Source organism: Hemibagrus wyckioides, linkage group LG06, assembly GCF_019097595.1.
Source record: "Hemibagrus wyckioides isolate EC202008001 linkage group LG06, SWU_Hwy_1.0, whole genome shotgun sequence".
In the NCBI taxonomy this organism is placed as follows: Eukaryota; Metazoa; Chordata; class Actinopteri; order Siluriformes; family Bagridae; genus Hemibagrus; species Hemibagrus wyckioides.
This window is the reverse complement of record NC_080715.1, coordinates 8416412-8436732: the sequence shown is the minus strand read 5'-3', so window position 1 is coordinate 8436732 and position 20321 is coordinate 8416412. Positions and strand designations below refer to the sequence as shown.

General features: G+C 38.3%; 2 protein-coding genes across 5 annotated transcripts in view; both read right to left on the bottom strand.

Moving 5' to 3' along the window:
- Positions 1 to 930: 930 nt before the first annotated feature.
- Positions 931 to 10602, bottom strand: frzb (frizzled related protein). Its single transcript, XM_058393447.1, has 5 exons — positions 9916 to 10602; positions 4644 to 4709; positions 4349 to 4553; positions 3800 to 3863; positions 931 to 1825 (listed from the first exon to the last, which is right to left on the bottom strand). Exons 1-5 carry the CDS (start codon positions 10388 to 10390, stop codon positions 1763 to 1765), a joined length of 873 nt encoding a protein of 290 aa, XP_058249430.1. The 5' UTR covers positions 10391 to 10602; the 3' UTR covers positions 931 to 1762.
- Positions 10603 to 19190: 8588 nt separating this feature from the next.
- The window catches only part of nckap1 (NCK-associated protein 1), a 62227-nt gene continuing 61096 nt past the window's right edge, over positions 19191 to 20321 (bottom strand). For all 4 annotated transcript variants that reach the window (XM_058391967.1, XM_058391968.1, XM_058391969.1 and 1 more), the window contains one exon: positions 19191 to 20302. In XM_058391967.1, the coding sequence (XP_058247950.1) occupies positions 20186 to 20302 (117 nt within the window). In that variant the 3' untranslated portion in view covers positions 19191 to 20185. The remainder of the gene's footprint in view (positions 20303 to 20321) is intronic.

Sequence of the window (20321 nt, the reverse complement as noted above, 5' to 3'; positions counted from 1 at the left end):
ACGTGTTTATGTAAAACCCCCATGAGAGAATCTGAACAAGACTTACTGTGCTGGACACACACACACACACACACACACACACACACACACGGCACAAGAAATACACAATAATCTTTCAGCATAGACTGCAGGTCCAGAGAGAAACGTCGCTATTTGTGTATTTCTAAAATAAACTTGGGGTTTAGTAAAAATATATCATGTCAAAATTTGATAAGTATGTACATATACACACACTGCTGTTCTGTAGATGACCAAGTCTTGTCTAAAACTCTTCTCCTGACTCTAATACAGGTTTCTGATTAAAATAATAAACTTCCCGGTTTAACCCTTTCTGTAACCAGAGACATATGTGGCATCATCCTCTTTAGATACACACTGGAGCTCAGAGGCTTGTTCAGCTAATCAGGTGTGTTTAGTAAAATATCCAGAGGTTAGCTAGGAAAACTGCACAGAAATGTAGATCATTATACACACACTATAATGGTCTAAAGTAGGTGGACATCTGACCTTCCCAACCATATGTGAGCCTTCTCTAAGCACAAACTAAGAGGCTCAAACCTGTTCCAGCACAGAGCTCCATGGGCTGAAGGTTAAGGTTGGAGTGGAAGAACTGGAGCGTCCTGCACAGATCCCTGACTCAACCCCAACTGAACACCTTGATGAACTGGAGCCTCCTCACCTTCCTAACCTCACCAATGCTCTTGTAGCTGAATGACCACAGCCTCGCTCCAACATCTATTGGAAAACCTTTACAGAAGAAAGAGAGAGAGAGAGAGAGAGAGAGAGAGAGAGAGAGAGAGTGGAGGGAGGTTCCTCAAGGATGTGTGTGTGTCCATAGAGTTTATCGTCAGAGTGAAATTAAACAGACAAAGTTCACACACCAGGCATGACTGTGTAAAAGATTTGTAAGGTTTAAACACAAAGCTCGGATGACCAGTCAGATATGTTTAATAGTGGATTTAAATGTGATAACAGGCAGGATGAGTAATGGCTTGAGCACGGCTGAATCATCTTGTATCAATCCGTCCAATATAAAAACAGCTGTCTTTAATGAACCACGGCTATTATTATGCATCCGTTCATAAACGGCGTCCCAATGTTCAAGAACATCAGACGTGTGCCTAAGAGTTACAAAATCCAGAACTACGGCGATATGCAAAAGAAATATTGCTTTTAAATGAATGTGACTCGTTAATGCTTAACATATTGTCTTTGTTACTGATAGAATTCATTTCACATTTGTCCTTGTGTTTGCATCTCGTGCCAAACGGCGCCTCCTGTTTTGTTTCACTCCGGCGACAGGGAGACTTCGACACAGAGGAGCTGGATGGCGCGCCGCCGCGTCGCGTCCGAACACCGTTTTCTTCCATCGTTTTATTTCCGCCGCTAGAAAACAGTCGTCTGCTCTTGTCTAAGCTCGCTCATCATGCCCCATTGAATCCTTATCAATCTTCCCTTCCAACACAATCATGAAGCAAGTCACCCAAATCTCCCCCCACCCCCCAAAAATAAAAGTCCACACACACACATACACATATGCAGCAATGTTGAAATGAACATTTTGTTTGTGCAAAGGCAAATTAAAATTAAAAATAAAGAAAGAGATATTGTTTAAAAAAAAAAATTATCTTACAAAGCAAACAACTAAAAACATCTCTGCTACAAACTCCTTACACATCATAAAGAACGTAGATTAGTGCAATATTTTTCAGTTTTCTCAGATACTTCTGTGTGGTCGTGTTTGGTCCGTGTCGGGGCGAGGTCAGGGACGGACGCGTCTGTCGTTTTCCTGTTTCCTGCCTTTGCTGAGGGCCTGATCCCAGCGCTGGAAACAAACAAACGAAGCACAAAGTCACGTCAGTGAGACACACAAATGCAGAACAGAACTTCACTCTCTTCTGGAGTTTTGTGTTCGGAGAACAGAACTTCATCGCATCCTAGATCAGAATGTACTTCTTCCTCATCGACACACAGTACACACTCGTGTTTCTCTGCTTATTCTCACTCTGCTTTCACAAGGGAGGAGAGAGAGAGAGAGAGAGAGAGAGCAATAAAGAAAGACAGAAGGAGAGAGTGAAAAAGAGAGAAAGCGAGAGCAAGCGAGAGAGAGAGAGAGAGAGAGAGAAAGAAAAAGTGACAGAGAAAGAGAGAGAGACAGAAAGAGAGAGACAGAAAGAAAAAAAGACAGCGAGAGAAAGAGAGAGACAGAGAGAGAAATAGAGAGAGAGAAAGATAAAGCAAGAGAGACAGAGAGAGAGAGAGAGAGAGAGAGAGAGAGAGCAAGAGAGAGAGACAGAGAGAAATCGAGAGAGAGCAAACCGATTATGAAGTCAAAATTGAGAGAGAGAGAGAGAGACAGTAAGAGAGAGAGAGAGAGAGAGAGAGAGAGAGAGAGAGAGAAATCGAGAGAGCAAACCGATTATGAAGTCAAAGTTGAGAGAGAGAGACAGAGTAAGAGAGAGAGAGAGAGAAAGAGAGAGAGAGAGAGAGAGAGAGAGAGAGAGAGAGCAAACCAATTACGAAGTCAAAGTCGAGGGGGGGGCAGAGACAGAGAGAGAAAGAGTGAGAGAGAGAGAGAGAGAGAGAGAGACAGAGAGAGAGAGAGAGAGAGAGAGAGAGAGCGAGAGAGAGAGCAAACCGATTATGAAGTCAAAGTCGAGAGACAGAGAGAGACAGAGAGTAAGAGAGAGAGAAAGAGAAAGAGAGAGAGAGAGAGAGAGAGAGAGAGAGAGAGTAAGAGAGAGAGAAAGAGAGAGAGAGAGAGAGAGAGAGAGAGAGAGAGAGCAAACCAATTACGAAGTCAAAGTCGAGGGGGGGGCAGAGACAGAGAGAGAAAGAGTGAGAGAGAGACAGAGAGAGAGCAAACCGATTACGAAGTCCGGAGTGTTTTATTCCTCGTGTATTAAAGCGTACTGAACGGACAGACCCGCAGTATAGACCTCCATGTACTGGCTGCAGCACTGTATTGGCTAACGCTGTTTATTTGAGCACATGGAAAATATTTGCTACTGGAAGGTTACCCTAGTTGTAGCTCTGCAGCTATCTCTAAAACATGACAGAAAGTGAAAAAGAGGTTTATTAAGAAGCGTAAATCTTCATATTCAGGTATTTACACGGCATAAAGTCTTAAACCGTATATGACGGCTTTGTTACTTCACAGCTGGACACTTCAGCCAAAGGCATCTTCCAACACAGTGCAGCAGCCGGTGAGGAAGACGCTCAAATAATAAAAAATAGCCGAGCTAACGGTGCCTGATGATTTACTCCAGCCCTGGAGGGAGATTTAGAGAGCTCTGAACGAGCAGCCCAGATGACACACTGGGATTATTTTAGTAATCAATAATCAATCAGTCAATTTACAATCACCCCAAAGAGATTTATCTCTGTTATGTCCCAGCAATTTGTATTACAGTTTCATGGTTACGATTTATAATTATTAAAGAATGACATTTACTCAGAAGCTCTCATTTATAAAAGCTTGATTAAAGTCTCTTTATCTCTTCGTAATAAAACAAAGAAAATGACCAAGACACCGAAAACTGAGTTTCTTCACCTGTGTTAAATAAAGTACTGTTAGTTAAATTGTATTTGTTTTCCCGATACAAGTCCCTTTGGATTAGTTAAACAAATGATAAGAAATTAAATAAAAAAATAAAAATAAAAATAAAGAATTGCGATTCGGAAATAGAGCGGACAATACGGACAGTGCTGTCCACGAATCAACAGCTTCTGACCAATCAGAGTCAAGTATTCAACAGCACTGCGGTTTAGAAGTACATTAGAAGTATTTATGAAATACCTTCACTTTGCGTCCCACTCGGTCTTTCCACTTCTGTGCGATGGAGCCCTCAATGAGAAGCAATCTGAACAGAAAAACAATGGAATAAAAATAAATAAATAAATAAATAAATAAATAAATAAATAATAATACATTTAAAATAAAAAAATAGATTATAGAAATATAATTGATCTTTCAGTTAATAATAATAATAAGAATAATAAGAATAATAATAATAATTTTTTTACAAATAAAATATTATAGAAATATAATTGATCTTTTAGTTCCTACTACTACTGCTATAATAATAATAATAATAATAATAATAATAATAATAATAATAATAATAATAATAATAACAACAACACATTATTTTAAAATAATATATTGTAGAAATATTATTGATCTTTTATTTCCTATTATTATTATTATTATTATTATTATTATTATTGTCATCATCATAGTAGTAGTAATAATAATTATAATAATATTATTATTAATATTTCTACTACAGTGGGTACAGTTGAGTGCCAAACCCCTTAAACAAAGTCTCAAAGGCAGAAACAGTACCGTGATCGTTCCTCGTTCTCGTAGCCCATGATGATGTACTCTTCATTGGTTGCAAGTGGGGGACACAGACACCCCGAACTGTAGTGCAGCGTCACGGTGTCACGGGGAATGTGAACCAGAGAAGACTTCAGCACATCCTTTACTTCCACGATGGCACTGAGGTCGTGACTGCGGCTTTTTATCTCCTTCACCCGTGCACGTATTACTGCCAGCGGATATCAGACGGTAGCATTTAACATACTTGCACATTTTGTAATTAATGTTAATCTTGTCTAAGCTAATATCCGAGACCCACCATAATTGTAATTGTTCTTCGTATAGGTCTTTTGGGCGAGTTTCACAGACTTGCACTTGCACCGATCTGAAACGGCAAAACACATGCTGTAAAAAGAAAAGAAAAACAAAACAAAACAACTAAACACAGATTAAACAAATCACCCAGATCTACGGTCCTGAGAGTTCACATCTACATCGAAGGAATTAGAATTAATAGCTATTAAATGTAATTAATTGTGAATTAAATGTAATTAACGCTGACTATTAATTCAACACACTTGATAAGAGTATGTCAAAACTTTTATAGGTTATGAAAATAGGGAGCTTTATATCTAAAAAGATAATTATAGGTGAATAAACAGCAAACTTTCAGTGTTGGTGCCATACAGCGTAAATAGAAAGCTCTTGATTGCTTTTAATCAATTGGACTATTAATGTGATTCATGTCAGGAATGTGATACAGGGAGTATTCAGCATATCATCACGTTACAATTTAGTATCTTAAATAAAATAATAATTAAATAATACCTCAATTAACTTATAGTTTAAGACTAATTTTGCAGTTGTGATGCAATCAAATATAAAAAGAGTCTGCAAAATAACTTGCACATGAATAATCCTAGCTTCAGTGAGAGGTCATGTTGTTGTCCAGATACTTTTGGTTGAAGATACACAGCGTGTGAAGTGGTTTGCTACTCACAGGTACGCAGTAGTGGTATTTCTCTGTATTATCTGTTACTGTAAGGGATTTTTTTGATTTATTGGCACTTGGCTCTTCATGTTACCTGTGCTAGCCACTCAGGCCAAGTGAAAATTTAAGTAACTGTGTGATTTCATGCGGCTCTAACGCACCACTTAACGTTCCCAGTGTTACACCACAATGTCCACAGCCCAAAGTCTGAAAGCATGCGAGTTCAAAATGTTAAGTACATTTCACAAAAGATCATTCCAAAGCAGACTTTTTTTAAGGACCCGCAGACACCCAGTAACACATATCTGAAGCTGCTGCAGTAAGCAATGCACATGCAAAAGAGGAAATTGTGATGAGAAAACTGACTCCTTTACATTAGCCACTGTTCACTTCTGTCTCAAAGACAGGGTTCATTTCTACAATAAAGAGAAACAATGAGCTTTTTCCCTGAGAAAGCCTGAGTTTATACCCAGCTGAAATCTTACATTCTACCCATCGTAAACCTGAGGTTATATCCAGAGGAAAACTGAGATTATATCCAGAGGAAAACTGAGAATATATCCAGAGGAAAACTGAGATTATATGCAGAGTAAAGCTGAGATTATATCCATCATAGAACTGAGATTATATCCAGAGTAAACCTGAGATTATATCCATCATAGAACTGAGATTATATCCAGAGTAAAAACTAAGATTATATCTAGAGTAAAACTGAGATTATATCAAGCATTAACCTGAGATTATATCCAGAGTAAAACTGAGATTATATCCAGAGTAAAACAGAGATTATATCCAGAGTAAAACTGAGATTATATCCAGAGTAAAACTGAGATTATATCCAGAGTAAAACTGAGATTATATCAAGCATTAACCTGAGATTATATCCAGAGTAAAACTGAGATTATATCCAGAGTAAAACTGAGATTATATCCAGAGTAAAACTGAGATTATATCCAGAGTAAAACAGAGATTATATCAAGCATTAACCTGAGATTATATCCAGAGTAAAACTGAGATTATATCCAGAGTAAAACTGAGATTATATCTAGAGTAAAACAGAGATTATATCTAGAGTAAAACTGAGATTATATCCAGAGTAAAACAGAGATTATATCAAGCATTAACCTGAGATTATATCCAGAGTAAAACTGAGATTATATCCAGAGTAAAACTGAGATTATATCTAGAGTAAAACAGAGATTATATCAAGCATTAACCTGAGATTATATCCAGAGTAAAACTGAGATTATATCAAGCATTAATCTGAGATTATATCTAGAGTAAAACAGAGTATATCCAGAGTAAAACTGAGATTATATCCAGAGGTAAATTGAGATTATATGCAGAGTAAAGCTGAGATTATATCCAGAGTAAAAACTGAGATTATATCTAGAGTAAAACAGAGATTATATCAAGCATTAACCTGAGATTATATCCAGAGGAAAACTGAGATTATATCCAGAGTAAAACTAAGATTATATCCAGAGTAAAACTGAGATTATATCCAGAGTAAAACTGAGATTATATCCAGAGTAAAACTGAGATTATATCCAGAGTAAAACTGAGATTATATCCAGAGTAAAACTGAGATTATATCCAGAGTAAAAACTGAGATTATATCCAGAGTAAAATTGAGATTATATCCAGAGTAAAACTGAGATGATATATCTACAGTAAAACTGAGATGATATATCTACAGTAAAACTGAGATTATATCCAGAATAAAACTGAGATTATATCCAGAGTAAAACTGAGATTATATCTAAAGTAAAACTGAGATTATATCTAAAGTAAAACTGAGATTATATCCAGAGTAAAACTGAGATTATATCTAAAGTAAAACTGAGATTATATCTAAAGTAAAACTGAGATTATATCCAGAGTAAACCTGAGATTATATCCAGAGTAAACCTGAGATTATATCAAGCATTAACCTGAGATTATATCCAGAGGAAAACTGAGATTATATCCAGAGGTAAACTGAGATTATATCCAGAGTAAATCTGAGATTATATCCAGAGTAAATCTGAGATTATATCCCGAGGTAAACTGAGATTATATCTAGAGTAAAACTGAGATTATATCCAGAGGTAAACTGAAATTATATCTAAAGTAAACCTGAGATTATATCCAGAGTAAAAACTGAGATTATATCTAAAGTAAACCTGAGATTATATCCAGAGGAAAACCTTGATTATATTCAGAGTAAGCCTGAGATTATATCTAAAGTAAACCTGAGATTATATCCAGAGGAAACCTGAGATTATATCCAGAGTAAACCTGAGATTATATCCAGAGTAAAACCTTGATTATATTCAGAGTAAACCTGAGATTAAACCCAGCACATGACTGAAATAATACCCGGGGTAAACCTGAGATTATTCTACGCATTAACATGAGATTATACCCTGTGCAATGCTCTTTTAACTCGGCATAAGGCTGAGTTCTTATACAATGTAAACTTGATCTTTTCCCAGCAAAATCCTGAGAATTTACCCGGCGTAATTCTGATATTTTGTCCAGCCTAAGACTGAGATTTTATCCAGAGTGAGTCTGAGATTTTACCCAGCCTAAGCCTGACCTTTTACCCATCTTAAACCTAAAGTGTGAGTCTGAGCTTTCACTAAACGTAAGGTTGATTATTTACCCAGGATGAGCCTAAGATTTTACCCAGCATAAGGATACCTGGCCTAAGACTGATCCTTTACTCAGCACATACAGTATGACTGAGAATTTAGCCACATTAAACCCTATATTTTACTCAAAGTAAACCTGAACCTTTTCCCACCAGGAGCCTGAACTTTTTTCCCCTCAACATAAACCTGATCTTTTACCCAGGGTAAGCCTGAGACTTGATCCAGATTAAACATCATTTTTACCCACTGCAAGTCAGACCTTTTCCCAGAGGAAACCATGAGATTTTATCAAGAGTAACCCTGATTTTAAAAACAGATTTTAATCTTTTACACTCTAAACCTGATCTCTCACCCACTGCAGCCTGATATTTTCCCCCCGGGGCAAGTCTGATCCTCAGCCCAGATTAATACATAATAGTCAATTTTGTCATGACCCTCTTGGGACTCTACAACCCATATGAATAAATCAGAGAATGATATCTGGGAGAAGTATTACAGATGAGTCAAGATGAAGAGGCAAAAGAATCAGAACATGCTGAATCCCACATCCTATTAGAGTAGTGTGCGTGTGTGTGTGTGTGTGTGTGTGCGTGTGACCCACACTCAGTCAGATTAAAGCCAAATTAAAGCCAAATTATCACCAGCCTTCTAAACTTATATGCCATGATTTGCATTTATCTAATTAGCTCTAGTGCTAATCCCTGCATGACATGACAAGTCTTTTCTGGCTCTTTATTTGCCTTAAAATTCTTCTCAGTTAGCTACTTGTTAATGATTCCCGTTTATCTTTAAAAAATTATGACAATTTATCTATTTATCATCAGGTTCATTTTTTGTTTTATTTGTGCATTATTTTAGATGCTGTTGATGTGATTCTAGAGTTTCTTTTCTTTTCTATGAGGTTTTCCTAAAAAACAATACTGTTTTTATTTGTTTGTTTGTTTTTTTGGGAGGTTTTTTTTGGATATTTTTGTAACTCGTACCCAGCACCAGCACCAGCAGACCTTAGTCATATCTCTGGGATCTCGACTCTGAGCAGAGTCCTTCTGTTTATTCACTCTTCACACTGTACGTCCAGTGTTCTGGGTCCACCAGACGACGCTGGGGTTTGAATATCACGTCCTCTCAAGGTTTCCTCCTAATGCTTTACAGAGTTGTTTTTTTCCCCCCTCAACAGGGTCACTTTCATTCAGCAACCCTCTCAGAAAAACAGGTACTAAACTGTATTTTCAGGACATGTAAAGCCCGTAAAGGGGCGTCATTTTTTACTCTTTACATTTTACATCTTTACTCGGTATCTTTTAACTGGGTATGTGAATAAAGTGTTTTTAAGTTACGTAATTGTCTTATCACTGTAGTTCTGTTATATAATCATGCTGCGATTCTTCTAGGCAAACAAAATGTCCCTGCACAATAGTTTATAGGTGATAGTGAGCTTTGTGTACAGCTGCACTAGACCAAAAAATCGGATTAAATTAGGAGGAAAAAAGATGCTGCATTTTGATGGGTTTTAAAAGAAAGAATTATGTTGTAACAATAATAATAGTAATGATAACAAAAGACCAACAAAGATCCTGCTCTTTAGGGCGAATCCACTAAAGGAACGTCTGCTTGGGGGTTCTTTGTACTGCAAGAACCAATATTTACCACATGCAGAACATTCCTTGAGTCAGAAACAAAAGGTTAAAAGAACCATTCAGTAAAAAAAAAAAAACCCATAATGGTTACGTGATATTGCTCTAGACCTTTAATAGTCTTATCTCGAACCCTGCCTCAAAATGCTTGCGTGGTAAGTAGACCCCCCTTTAAAGAGGGAATAATAATGTAAGGGTGTGTTTTTGTCAAAGTGTGAAGAGAGTAAAGAGTGCAAATGTAAGTCACAGCCAGTGTTAATAAATTGTTAGAGGTGCACTAGATGGTAGGGGAGAGGAAAAGGTCAGTGGGTTGAAGGAGTCGGTGTGTACCTGATGGATCGGCTTTGACGATGGCTTCAGGTGAGATGCACACCGCGCGGTCGTACACCGGCAGCTCGTCGCACGCCAGGCTCTCGGGCCACGAGTGGTTGTACTTCTTGAGCACAGGCTCGCAGCCCGCCTTGGCGCGCTCGCACACCGACTTGCACGGCTTGATGGGGTCGCGCTGAAAGCTGATGGTGCAGATGGGCGCGTACATGGCGCACAGGAAGAAGAGCAGGTCCGGGCTGCAGCCAGTATCCAGTAGCGCCTCGTACTGCTCGATGGCGAGAACAGCGTTAGCCTGCGTGCTGTGGTGCAGGTGGTTGGGCATCTTGGTCATGTTCCACGGCATGGGTTGGCACAGAGGGATGCGCACCATCTCGCACGAGCCGGCCAGAGCCGCTCCACTCGGACACCACACCAGGACCAGGCACGCCACCGCGGCCACCACACACACCAGTTCAGGGATAAACGCACGCCACATCGTCTCGATCTAATGTCGGAGAGTCTAAAGCTCAAGCGACAGCGCTCCTGATCTCCGGTGCTGGACAAAAGTTTTTAAAACAATAAAAAATAAAAAAAAAAACTCCTCGCGTCTTGGTCACGCGAGTATGTGCACAAATCTCATCGTTCTCCTGTAATGTTAAAAAAAAAAAAAAAAAAAAAAAAAAAACCAAAAACAAAGGAAAATCTCTTCACTCCACAAAGCACGCTGGTCGTCTTTGCGTGTCCGCGCTCGGAGCGGTCGTGCGCTGCGCTCGAGCAAGTCCCGAGCAATAAGAAAGCGCCTTGCACGAGTGCGCGCGCAGGTGTAGTCCCCAGGTGACGTCACTGGGCAGGACCTGGGTGGTTTTTGACGTGCAAACAAACCTCCTCCCATCCCCTCACACCTCACATCACATCACCCAACAATGAGTTCCTTCTCCTTCAGCATCAAGACACGCTGCATTAATCCAGGAGCTTTCTCCTTTATATTTACCTTTAGATCTAGATTCAGTCTGATCTACAAAATCCAGCACAGTTCATTCAACTGCTTCCCAAAATATCCAATCGCATCAAATCGACAAGGCCAATTCTTTTGTATTTCTTTGCTATTAACTGAAGACATTTGGGCTTAAAACAGTTCCGAATTTTGGCTCTCTCTTCCTGTTATATACAGCTAGATGTGAACAGCCTAGAACACAGCACTTTTGCTTGAACCCACCCATTTTTCAAGGAGCTTTACTGTTACTGAATGACTTTGGGTAAAGAAAACTGCATGGGCAGGGACGTGATATACTGAATGTTATTTTTCTCAAACCAACTCGTACAAATTTCCTCCAAAAGTGATGAAGACCTAACTTCTCAACAAACAAACAAGCAAGCAAGCAAACAAACAAATAAAAGGCTCTGCCACTTAAGTTTATATAAGAAATGAGCCATCTGATTCAGTCAAGATGAGCCAAATGATTCAGCCAAGATGAACCACATGATTGAGCAAAGGGAAGCCATCTGATTCAGCCAAAATCAGGCAATAGATTTAAGTAAGTTAAAATATTTGGTTAAGCTAAGATGAGCCTATTGATTCAGTCAAGATGAGCCCTTTGATTCAGTCAAGATGAGCCAAATGATTTAGCCAAAATGAGTCACATGATTCAGCCAAAATGAGCCAAATGATTCAGCCAAGATCAGGCATTTGATTTACCCAAGTTAAAACATTTGATTCAGTCAAGATGAGGCATATGATTCAGCCAAGGTAAACCAAATGATTCAGCCAAGATGAGCCAAGTGATTTAGCCAAATTGAGCCACATGATTCAGCCAAAATGAGCCAAATGATTCAGCCAAGATGAGCCAAATGATTCAGCCAAGATCAGGCATTTGATTTACCCAAGTTAAAACATTTGATTCAGTCAAGATGAGGCAAATGATTCAGCCAAGATAAACCAAATGATTCAGCCAAGATGAGCCAAGTGATTAAGCCAAAATGAGCCAAATGATTTAGCAAATATCAGGCATTAGATTTAACTAAGTTAAAACATTTGATTCAGCTAAGACGAGACATTTAATTTAGCCAAGATGAGCCATCTGATTCATCCAAGATCAGGAATTTGATTTTAACTAAGTTAAAACATTTGATTCAGCTAAGATGAGCCATTTAATTGAGTTAATTTGAGCCATTTGATTCAGCTAAGATGAGCCACTTCATGAACTATTTTTTTTTTTTAGTTGGTCACTGCAACTCACATATCTAACATCTGCTCTATTTCCTACCTTCTCCACCACATACACAGTGTATGCATGAATGTATGTAAACGGAAAGGATCACAACACTACGAAGTTTATATCTTACCATCAAATTGACAAACGTGATTTGGCTCATTAGCTCATTACCAAGGAGCTGCGGAGAGAACACAGAAATCTCTCTGCAGGTCTGGAGTGTGACAGCCCTGCCCTGTAGGGAAACTTATAATGCAATTAGAATACTTTAAATTCCTAAAACATTTTAAGGTCAGGGCCCACCCCCTAAAGGCTTGTCCCATCCCCCTTTATCCACATCAAAATAAAACGTAACCTGTTAAAAGCACACATTAATATACATAACATCTTTTGTATTATAGTACTCTTCTTATGTGTATTATAATGTGCAAATAAGAAAAAAGCTCATTAAATATACTAATTATAAGATAATTATATTTTACATATTATAAAATATACTAATTAATTAAATAGACCAGTTATGCATAAGTATTTTTTATTTTTTTTTGCAAACTTTACACAAGAGTTTCTCACAATATTTTTTCAGGCAGTTCTTTCATTAACATTTTAATTTTTATTTTAAATACACATTATGCAAAAATAAAATGGCTAATAATATATTAATGTCAGTAACTACAAAAAAAATAAATATTTAAGAATTAAGGAAATGTCTAAAGACAGATTGCATATAGGCTTTTTCTTTCTTTTTTAAAAAAATAACTAAATCTTATCGTTTATCAAATATATAATAAATAAAGCAGTGATGTGTCTTCAATATGGAAAGATTTAAAAAAAAAAAAAAAGTAGATAATTTTATATTAAATGTATATTAACCTGCTTGTAATCAGTTTCACATTATCTGAAAATAAATAAAATAAAATAAAAAAAATAAAAACACTTTTTTGGTGCCTGGACGAACAAACGGGTAATATTTTGACCATAGAAATTTCACATCACTTTATAAAATACACATAAGCAGGAATCCAGTGTTAGGCTGTTCACACTACAGTGACCTGTGCTTACAATGTTAAAACTGTCCTCTAGTGACCTACTGACGTCAACTTTTATTCACTTTAATTACAAATAATAGTTTTAGCTGACCAAACAAAGCTGTTTTTTATTGTGAGACAGCTAATTAACGAACAATTGGGCAGTTGTCTTTAAGGACAGACTCTGATTCAGTGTTACAGAGCTGCATCTGTAGCCTCCATAAGAAACAGCTGGAGTACACTGACTCATTTTACTCGAGCCTCCCAGCAGTTTCACACACATCTGACTTGAGGAAAAATGAGAAAAAGATTTCAGTGAGCTAATGGAATGGATTTTTCTTTTCCTGACAAGGTTTCATTTTTCAGGTTTGATTTCACTGCAAATGTAGTCGATCCACCGAGACGTGATAGAGGCTTATATGGCAAATTATAAAACAGTTGAATTCTCAAATCTGATTGGTCAGAAAGTGTGGATTAATTTTATATACCATCACGGCTCACAAACTATAGCTATATAAAACGGTATTGCTTCTGTAGTAACAGCTCATCAACATGGACATACAGTTATATTGCCAAAAGTTTCGGAACATCTGCCTTTACATGCACATGAATGTAATACGGAGGTGGCCCGCCCTTTGCAGCTATAACAGCTTCAACTCCTCTGGGAAGGCTTTCCACAAGGTTTAGTAGTGTGTTAATGGGAATTTTTGACCATTCCACTAGAAGTACATTTGTGAGGTCAGGCACTGATGTTGGACGAGAAGGTCTGACTCACAGTCTCCGCTCTAATTCATCCCAAAGGTGTTCTATCAGGTTGAGGTCAGGACTCTGTGAAGTTCCTCCACACCAAACTCTCTCATCTGTGTCTTTATGGACCTTGCTTTGTGCACTGGTGTACAGTCATGTTGGAACAGGAACATCCCCAAACCGTTCCCACAATGTTGGGAGCATGAAATTGTCCGAAATGTCTTGGTATGAAGCTGAAGCATTAAGAGTTCCTTTCACTTCTCGTTGGGCTGAACCATAGACTTACTGTGGGGATTGTTTTTGTACAACAGCACAGTTACTTGTGTTATTCCTTATTCAATGGACTTATTTGTTTGCATTCAGTTTGCAAAATCCAGAAAAATATTAATTATTTGTTTATTTGCTCAGGTCCGTGTAGCTGCCACTAACCTTGGGTCAATTGTGTTTAAAGTAACTTGTATAGTTGTAAGGTACATCTTGTGTATAGTAATGAAAATACACACTCGAACAGAATCGACTCTGCTTGACAAAACCTGTAACTTAATTAAAGGTTATCACAACAATCCTTTCTTTGAAACAAGGATTCCTCAATGCTTACACAAGGCATCCAAAGATCTGTTGAGAAGGCCATTAAAATGAAATAGCTGCATTTAAATGTGCTGAGGTTTAAACTCCGGGTGACATGAATGTAAAATAAATATTTATTAATCCATTCCTGTGCAGCCCTGACATGCTGACAGCATTTATAATCATACCCACTCAGTCCTTGGCACAAGTTTCCAAACCAGCCTACGATGGGAAATGTCCAAACTTCAGAGGAAACATTTTTACCTCAGAGGCCACACCTGATCTGTGCGGCTCATACGTTCCTTTGGTGTCGAGGTTAAATCGCCAGGTGGACAACACTGCAAGCCAAACGAACATGTTAGGTCAACATCCACCAGTCTACATCCACACCAGCTGCTCCACTGACTGTCAATTAGTACAGGAGGTGTTTTAACAGGGTGTTAACTGCTCACATCTGTGAGGAGGTGATAAAGGGATTTGGTTGTAATGAATGTAGGTAAATAGCAAAGACGCAGACAGGCTGGAGTAATCATGATCAAATAAAGATAAAGTCAGACTAAACTCCAGACTGAGGAAGGGAAAAAAAACAAAACAACAATGTTTCTACCTCACAGTTTATTCCAGTGTTCCCCGAATCAGACGCGTCTCAAATCACACACTAATGTACTGTTCTGTTCTGGTTATTTATCATATGTTTACACTGAGATGCACAGTTAGGCCGAAGGTTTACATACACCTAGGCTAAAGACATCCAAATTCAAATATACACACTATATTGCCAAAAGTTTTGGGACATCTGCCTTTACATGCACATGAATGTAATATGGAGTTGGCCCGCCCTTTGCAGCTATAACAGCTTCAACTCTTCTAAGGCTTTCCACAAGGTTTAGGTGTGTGTTTATGGGAATTATTGACCATTCCTTTAGAAGTGCATTTGTGAGGTCAGGCCACTCTAATTCATCCCAAAGGTCTTCTATCGGGTTCCTCCACACCAAACTCATCATCCATGTCTTTATAGACCTTGCATTGTGCACTGGTGTGCAGTCATGTTGGAACAGGAAGGGGTCATCCCCAAACTGTTCCCACAAAGTTCGGAGCATGAAATTTTCCAAAATGTCTTGGTATGAAGCTGAAGCATTAAGAGTCCCTTTCAGTGGAACTAAGGGGCTGAGTCCAACCCCTGAATTCAATGATTTGGAGACGTGTCCCAAAACTTTTGGCAATATAGTGTGTGTATACATATGATAGATGTTAAGTCAATTACAATATTTCATTTATAGCAAAAAAACATTTATTTCATGTCTTATCTGATTTTCTGTCAGTCACAATTTTCTAAACATTTTGTATTTAGTGCCATTGCATTTTAAATGAATCAAAATGGCACAAGTTTCTTACCACACAATGCTCTCCAATGGTTCTTCAGTTCAGGCTGATGGTCACTTTAATACTTTCCGTGTTGCTGTCTTTAAGCCATGTTGTGACAAGCTAGAAAATCTAGCTGTGACCATGTTTTACATTCTAGCTGATATCATAAGGTGGTGTTCAGTATTTCTAGCACTTTCTCATGACGCCATCTATTTTCTCAAGTGCACCATTCCAGGAAACACTCCCACAGTATGATGCTGCCACCACAATGTTCACAGCTGGGATGGTGTTTCTAAGTTTAAAAGCCTCACCCTGTGTCCTCCATACATAGTGCTGATTCTAACGGCAAAAGACGTCAATTTGTGGTTCATCTGGACTAGAGAACACGCCTACAAAAGACTGGTGACCACCTGCAAACTTCTGGCTTTTTATGCCACTCCTGCAGTAGAGGCTTCTTCCTTGGCACTCTTAAGGGTGGACGTACATACTGTACGTCGGTCCCTGATGCTACCAACTCCCTTCATCACTTTCTCGTAGAAGTTGTAGATGAAAGTTTGTTCATCCTTGGATAATTCACTTATGGAGAAATAATGCAGTGTCTGTGTGTTTCCAGGATTTTTTTAGTTGTATATATTCGTTTTTACAGATATTCATGGTACCTTCAGTTGTTTGGAAATTGCTCCTAAGGAAAACCAGACTTGTAGAGTCCCACAATTCTAAGTTGCTTTATAGCAGGGTTCCTGAAATCTTGCCCTGGAGGACCAATCCACTGCAGAGTTTAGCTCCAACCCTGATCAAACTCCTGATGATCCTGAAGACACTGATTAGCGTACTCAGGTGTGTTTGATTACGGTAAGTGGATCTCGTGGGCCAGACTTGAGGATCCCTGCTTTATAGTATCCTGATGAACTCCTACATATGATAGGCGGCCCATCGGAAGCTTTTAAAAGTCATTCCATCAATTTCTGGAAACCAGTCGGTTTAAAGAGACTTTTTATTATTATATTGAATGAAAGCTGAAATGCATTGTTTTAAAATGAACTCTGATGTGAATGAAGTAGATTCCCTGTTTGATGCAAATGTGTAGTATTGGAAATGCATGGTAATACACAGATCAGGCATAACATTATGACCAGTGACTAATATGTTGGTCCACCTTTTGCTGCTAAAACAGCCCTGACCCGTCCTGCACTGTGTATTCTGACACCTTTCTATCAGAACCAGCATTAACTTCTTCAGCAATCTGAGCAACAGTCGCTCGTCTGTTGGATCGGATCACACGGGCCAGCCTTCGCTCCCCACGTGCATCAATAAGCCTTGCCCACCCATGACCCTGTCACCGGTTCATCGCTGTTCCTTCCTTGGACCACTTTTGATAGATACTGACCACTGGAGACCGGGAACACCCCACAAGAACTGCAGTTTTGGAGATGCTCTGATCCAGTGGTCTAGCCATCACAATTTGGCCCTTCGTCAAACTCACTCAAATCCTTAAGCTTGCCCTATATCGCTAAGCACAGTCTAAGCTTCTTTGGCTTATTAAAAAGCTCATTGTAAATTAAACATTAATCTAAAAAACATTAAATCCTGCAATGATTCATCTGTGTGTTACCCAAAAATAATACCTTGCTCAGTGTAATGCTAGCCAATTAGATCTTTGTACCTATTTTATGATACTAAACTAAACTACTAAAGAGACTCATTTTATTTAGTAAGCTATAGGCTACTCAACTTTAGTTAAGAAGCATCTAATAATTCATTCCAGTCTGATGTATATACACTATATGCGCAAACGTTTGCAGGCACCTGACCATCACTCTCATATTTCCTTGATGAACATCCAGTTCCAGATTTAGTTCATGACAATAGTGTAATTGTATTGTCTGGTGTCTTGCACTAGGTTGAACACTATGCACTTTATGTGGCATGGTTAACTTACTTTTCAGTCCGTAGCTCTGTGTTGTTTTATGTAGCATCAGGGTCCTTGAGGAACGTTGTTTCATTTCACTATGTACTACATCAGCTATACATAGACAATAAAAGCTCCTTCATTGACTTTTGGATTCCCACCAGATGTTAGAGCGTGGTCAATCAGCTACAAGAGCATTAGTGAGATCAGACAATGATGTTGGGATGTTGAGGAGGCTTCCAGTTCCAGGTCTTCTCAAAGGTGTTCAGTGTGGTTAAGTCACAAAGTCAGGGCTCTGTGCAGGACACTCGAGTCTCTCTACTCCAAACTTCATACTGGAACAGGTTTGAGCCTCTTAGTTTTATATATAGCTGAAATGACAATAAAAGCTTCTTGGAGCAAGGTCAATCCGCTACAAGAGCGAGATAGAAAATTATGTTGGGGTGTTGAGGAGGCTCCAGTTCCATCCCAAAAGTGTTCAGTGGGATTGAGTCAGAGTCCAGGACACTCCAGTTCTTCCAGTAACCTCCTCATCATGTCTTCATGGAGAGCTTCGTGCACTGAGACATTATCATACTGGAACCAGTTTGAGCCTCTTAGTTCCAGTGAAGGTAAACTTAAGCACTACAGAATAAAAAGACAATCTGACAACATGTGGGTGTGATGGTCAGGTGTCCAGGTGTTTCATCATACAGTGCACACACACCAGCTATAACAATACCTCTTGACCTTCATGTAAGCCACATGTGGCCGATTCCAACCAAAAGGTCATTATCTATAGCAGAGCAGTATATATGATGTCTGGATGGCTCAGCTGAGCTCAGATAGCCCTAGTATACAGTGTCAAAGACAAAAATACAAACATAAAATGGCATGCAGATGAATGGATTGAACAGCTTTATACTAGACCATTGAATAGATTTGAATAAAAGAGTGTCTAGAATACATTTAAATAGGCGTAAAAGAAATTCATCCTATTGAAATGCGTTCAGTATTTAGGAAAAGGGAAAATATACACATTTCTATTATGTTTCTTTTTCGAGAAGAGACATGAATTTTATTCGAAATACTGCACAAGAGCCCAGGTGAGGACATGAAAAGAGTTTTATAATAATGTTTTATTCACGTTTACAAATGAATTAAATTTTCCGTCTCAGATAAAAAATAACATGTTTATGGCGAATTCTGTGAGAGATGCTGATTTCAATCATTTCAGCGACTCTATTAAATTTGTTATGTTTAGTTGCGCAATTTAAGATTTAAAATCCTTTTATTTATTTATTTAAATTCCCCCCTGTGGCCTCTCCAGGGTGCTGCTGCTTTGTTTTAGCAATTTATTGCTATTTATATATTAATAAATAGAGTCAATAAACCTATTATATGAATTTTAAATGCTGTGGTGATGACCAATTAAAAAATGATCTGCGATCTAGATCAGCTAGAGAAGAACAGAAAGTCTTGAAGCAGGAGGACAGCACACGGGTCGAGTGCATATGACCCAATGTTTATTTTTTCATGTTATGGAAGATACATGGTAATTTCCAAAAGAAAAAAAAAAAATAAATAAAAATCCAAAACATATAAAATCGGTAAAAGGGAAACGGGGAAGGTTCGAGAGAGAGAGCGAGAGAGATAGAGAGAGAGAGAGAGGGAGGGAGGAAGGGATGGGGAGGCAACTTATAAACATTCAATAAATATGTACGAATGTTTATCATAACCGCACAGAAAGTTACGATGGAGTCTCGGGAAACGCCGCGAGGCATCATGAAAGTTAGTTTAAAAAATTATAATATGCTTTATACAAACACCACCATAGGCTTCTTTTTTAGAACACGTAGTTACCCACATTTCTGCTTTTAATCAAATGAGATGCTATGTGTCATATCGTTATTTTGGCAAATGTGTCAAAAGAACGTGAAACTGTGTGAAGAAGAAGAAGAAGAAGAAGAATTAAAAATAAAAAAAGATTTTTAGATAAAGAATGCACGCGTTAACCCACACAGATTAGAGCTAGGACGACACCGAAATAAGAATCACTGTGTTTCTTTTCATAGTGTTTTAGAGCGGTTTTTTTTTTTTTTTAGCATAACGTGGTGCTTTATCACTTCACCCCACCCCTCCCCCACCCCCACAACACACACAACCAAATACTGTGTTTCATATAGTTTTTTCTTTAAACCATTGCAAATTCCCTTTTCCACATCCCACTCTAAAAAAAAAAATTATAATAAAACAAATTAAAACGAGAAAAAACATCCAAAAATTATATTTAGTGTTACTAGTCTTTGACAAACAAAACTTGTAGTTTCTTCTACCTGGTCAATATTGGCTTGTTCTTTTTTTATTTATTTATTTGTTTTTAAAGAAGATTTGATCCCATACGAAGTGTTGCGCCAGTAAGACTGAGAATGAATACAGAGGAATTTTGTGTGTGTGTGTGTGTGTGGAATGTGACTGGTCAGCTCTCACGCAGAAGCAGATACTGACTGCTTGTAGACGGCGTGGTAAGCGTTTCGGAGCAGCACATACGGAAAACACGACTCCAACAGGTCCATGGTGAGGAACGGAGACTCCTGAACAATCTAGAACACACACACACAA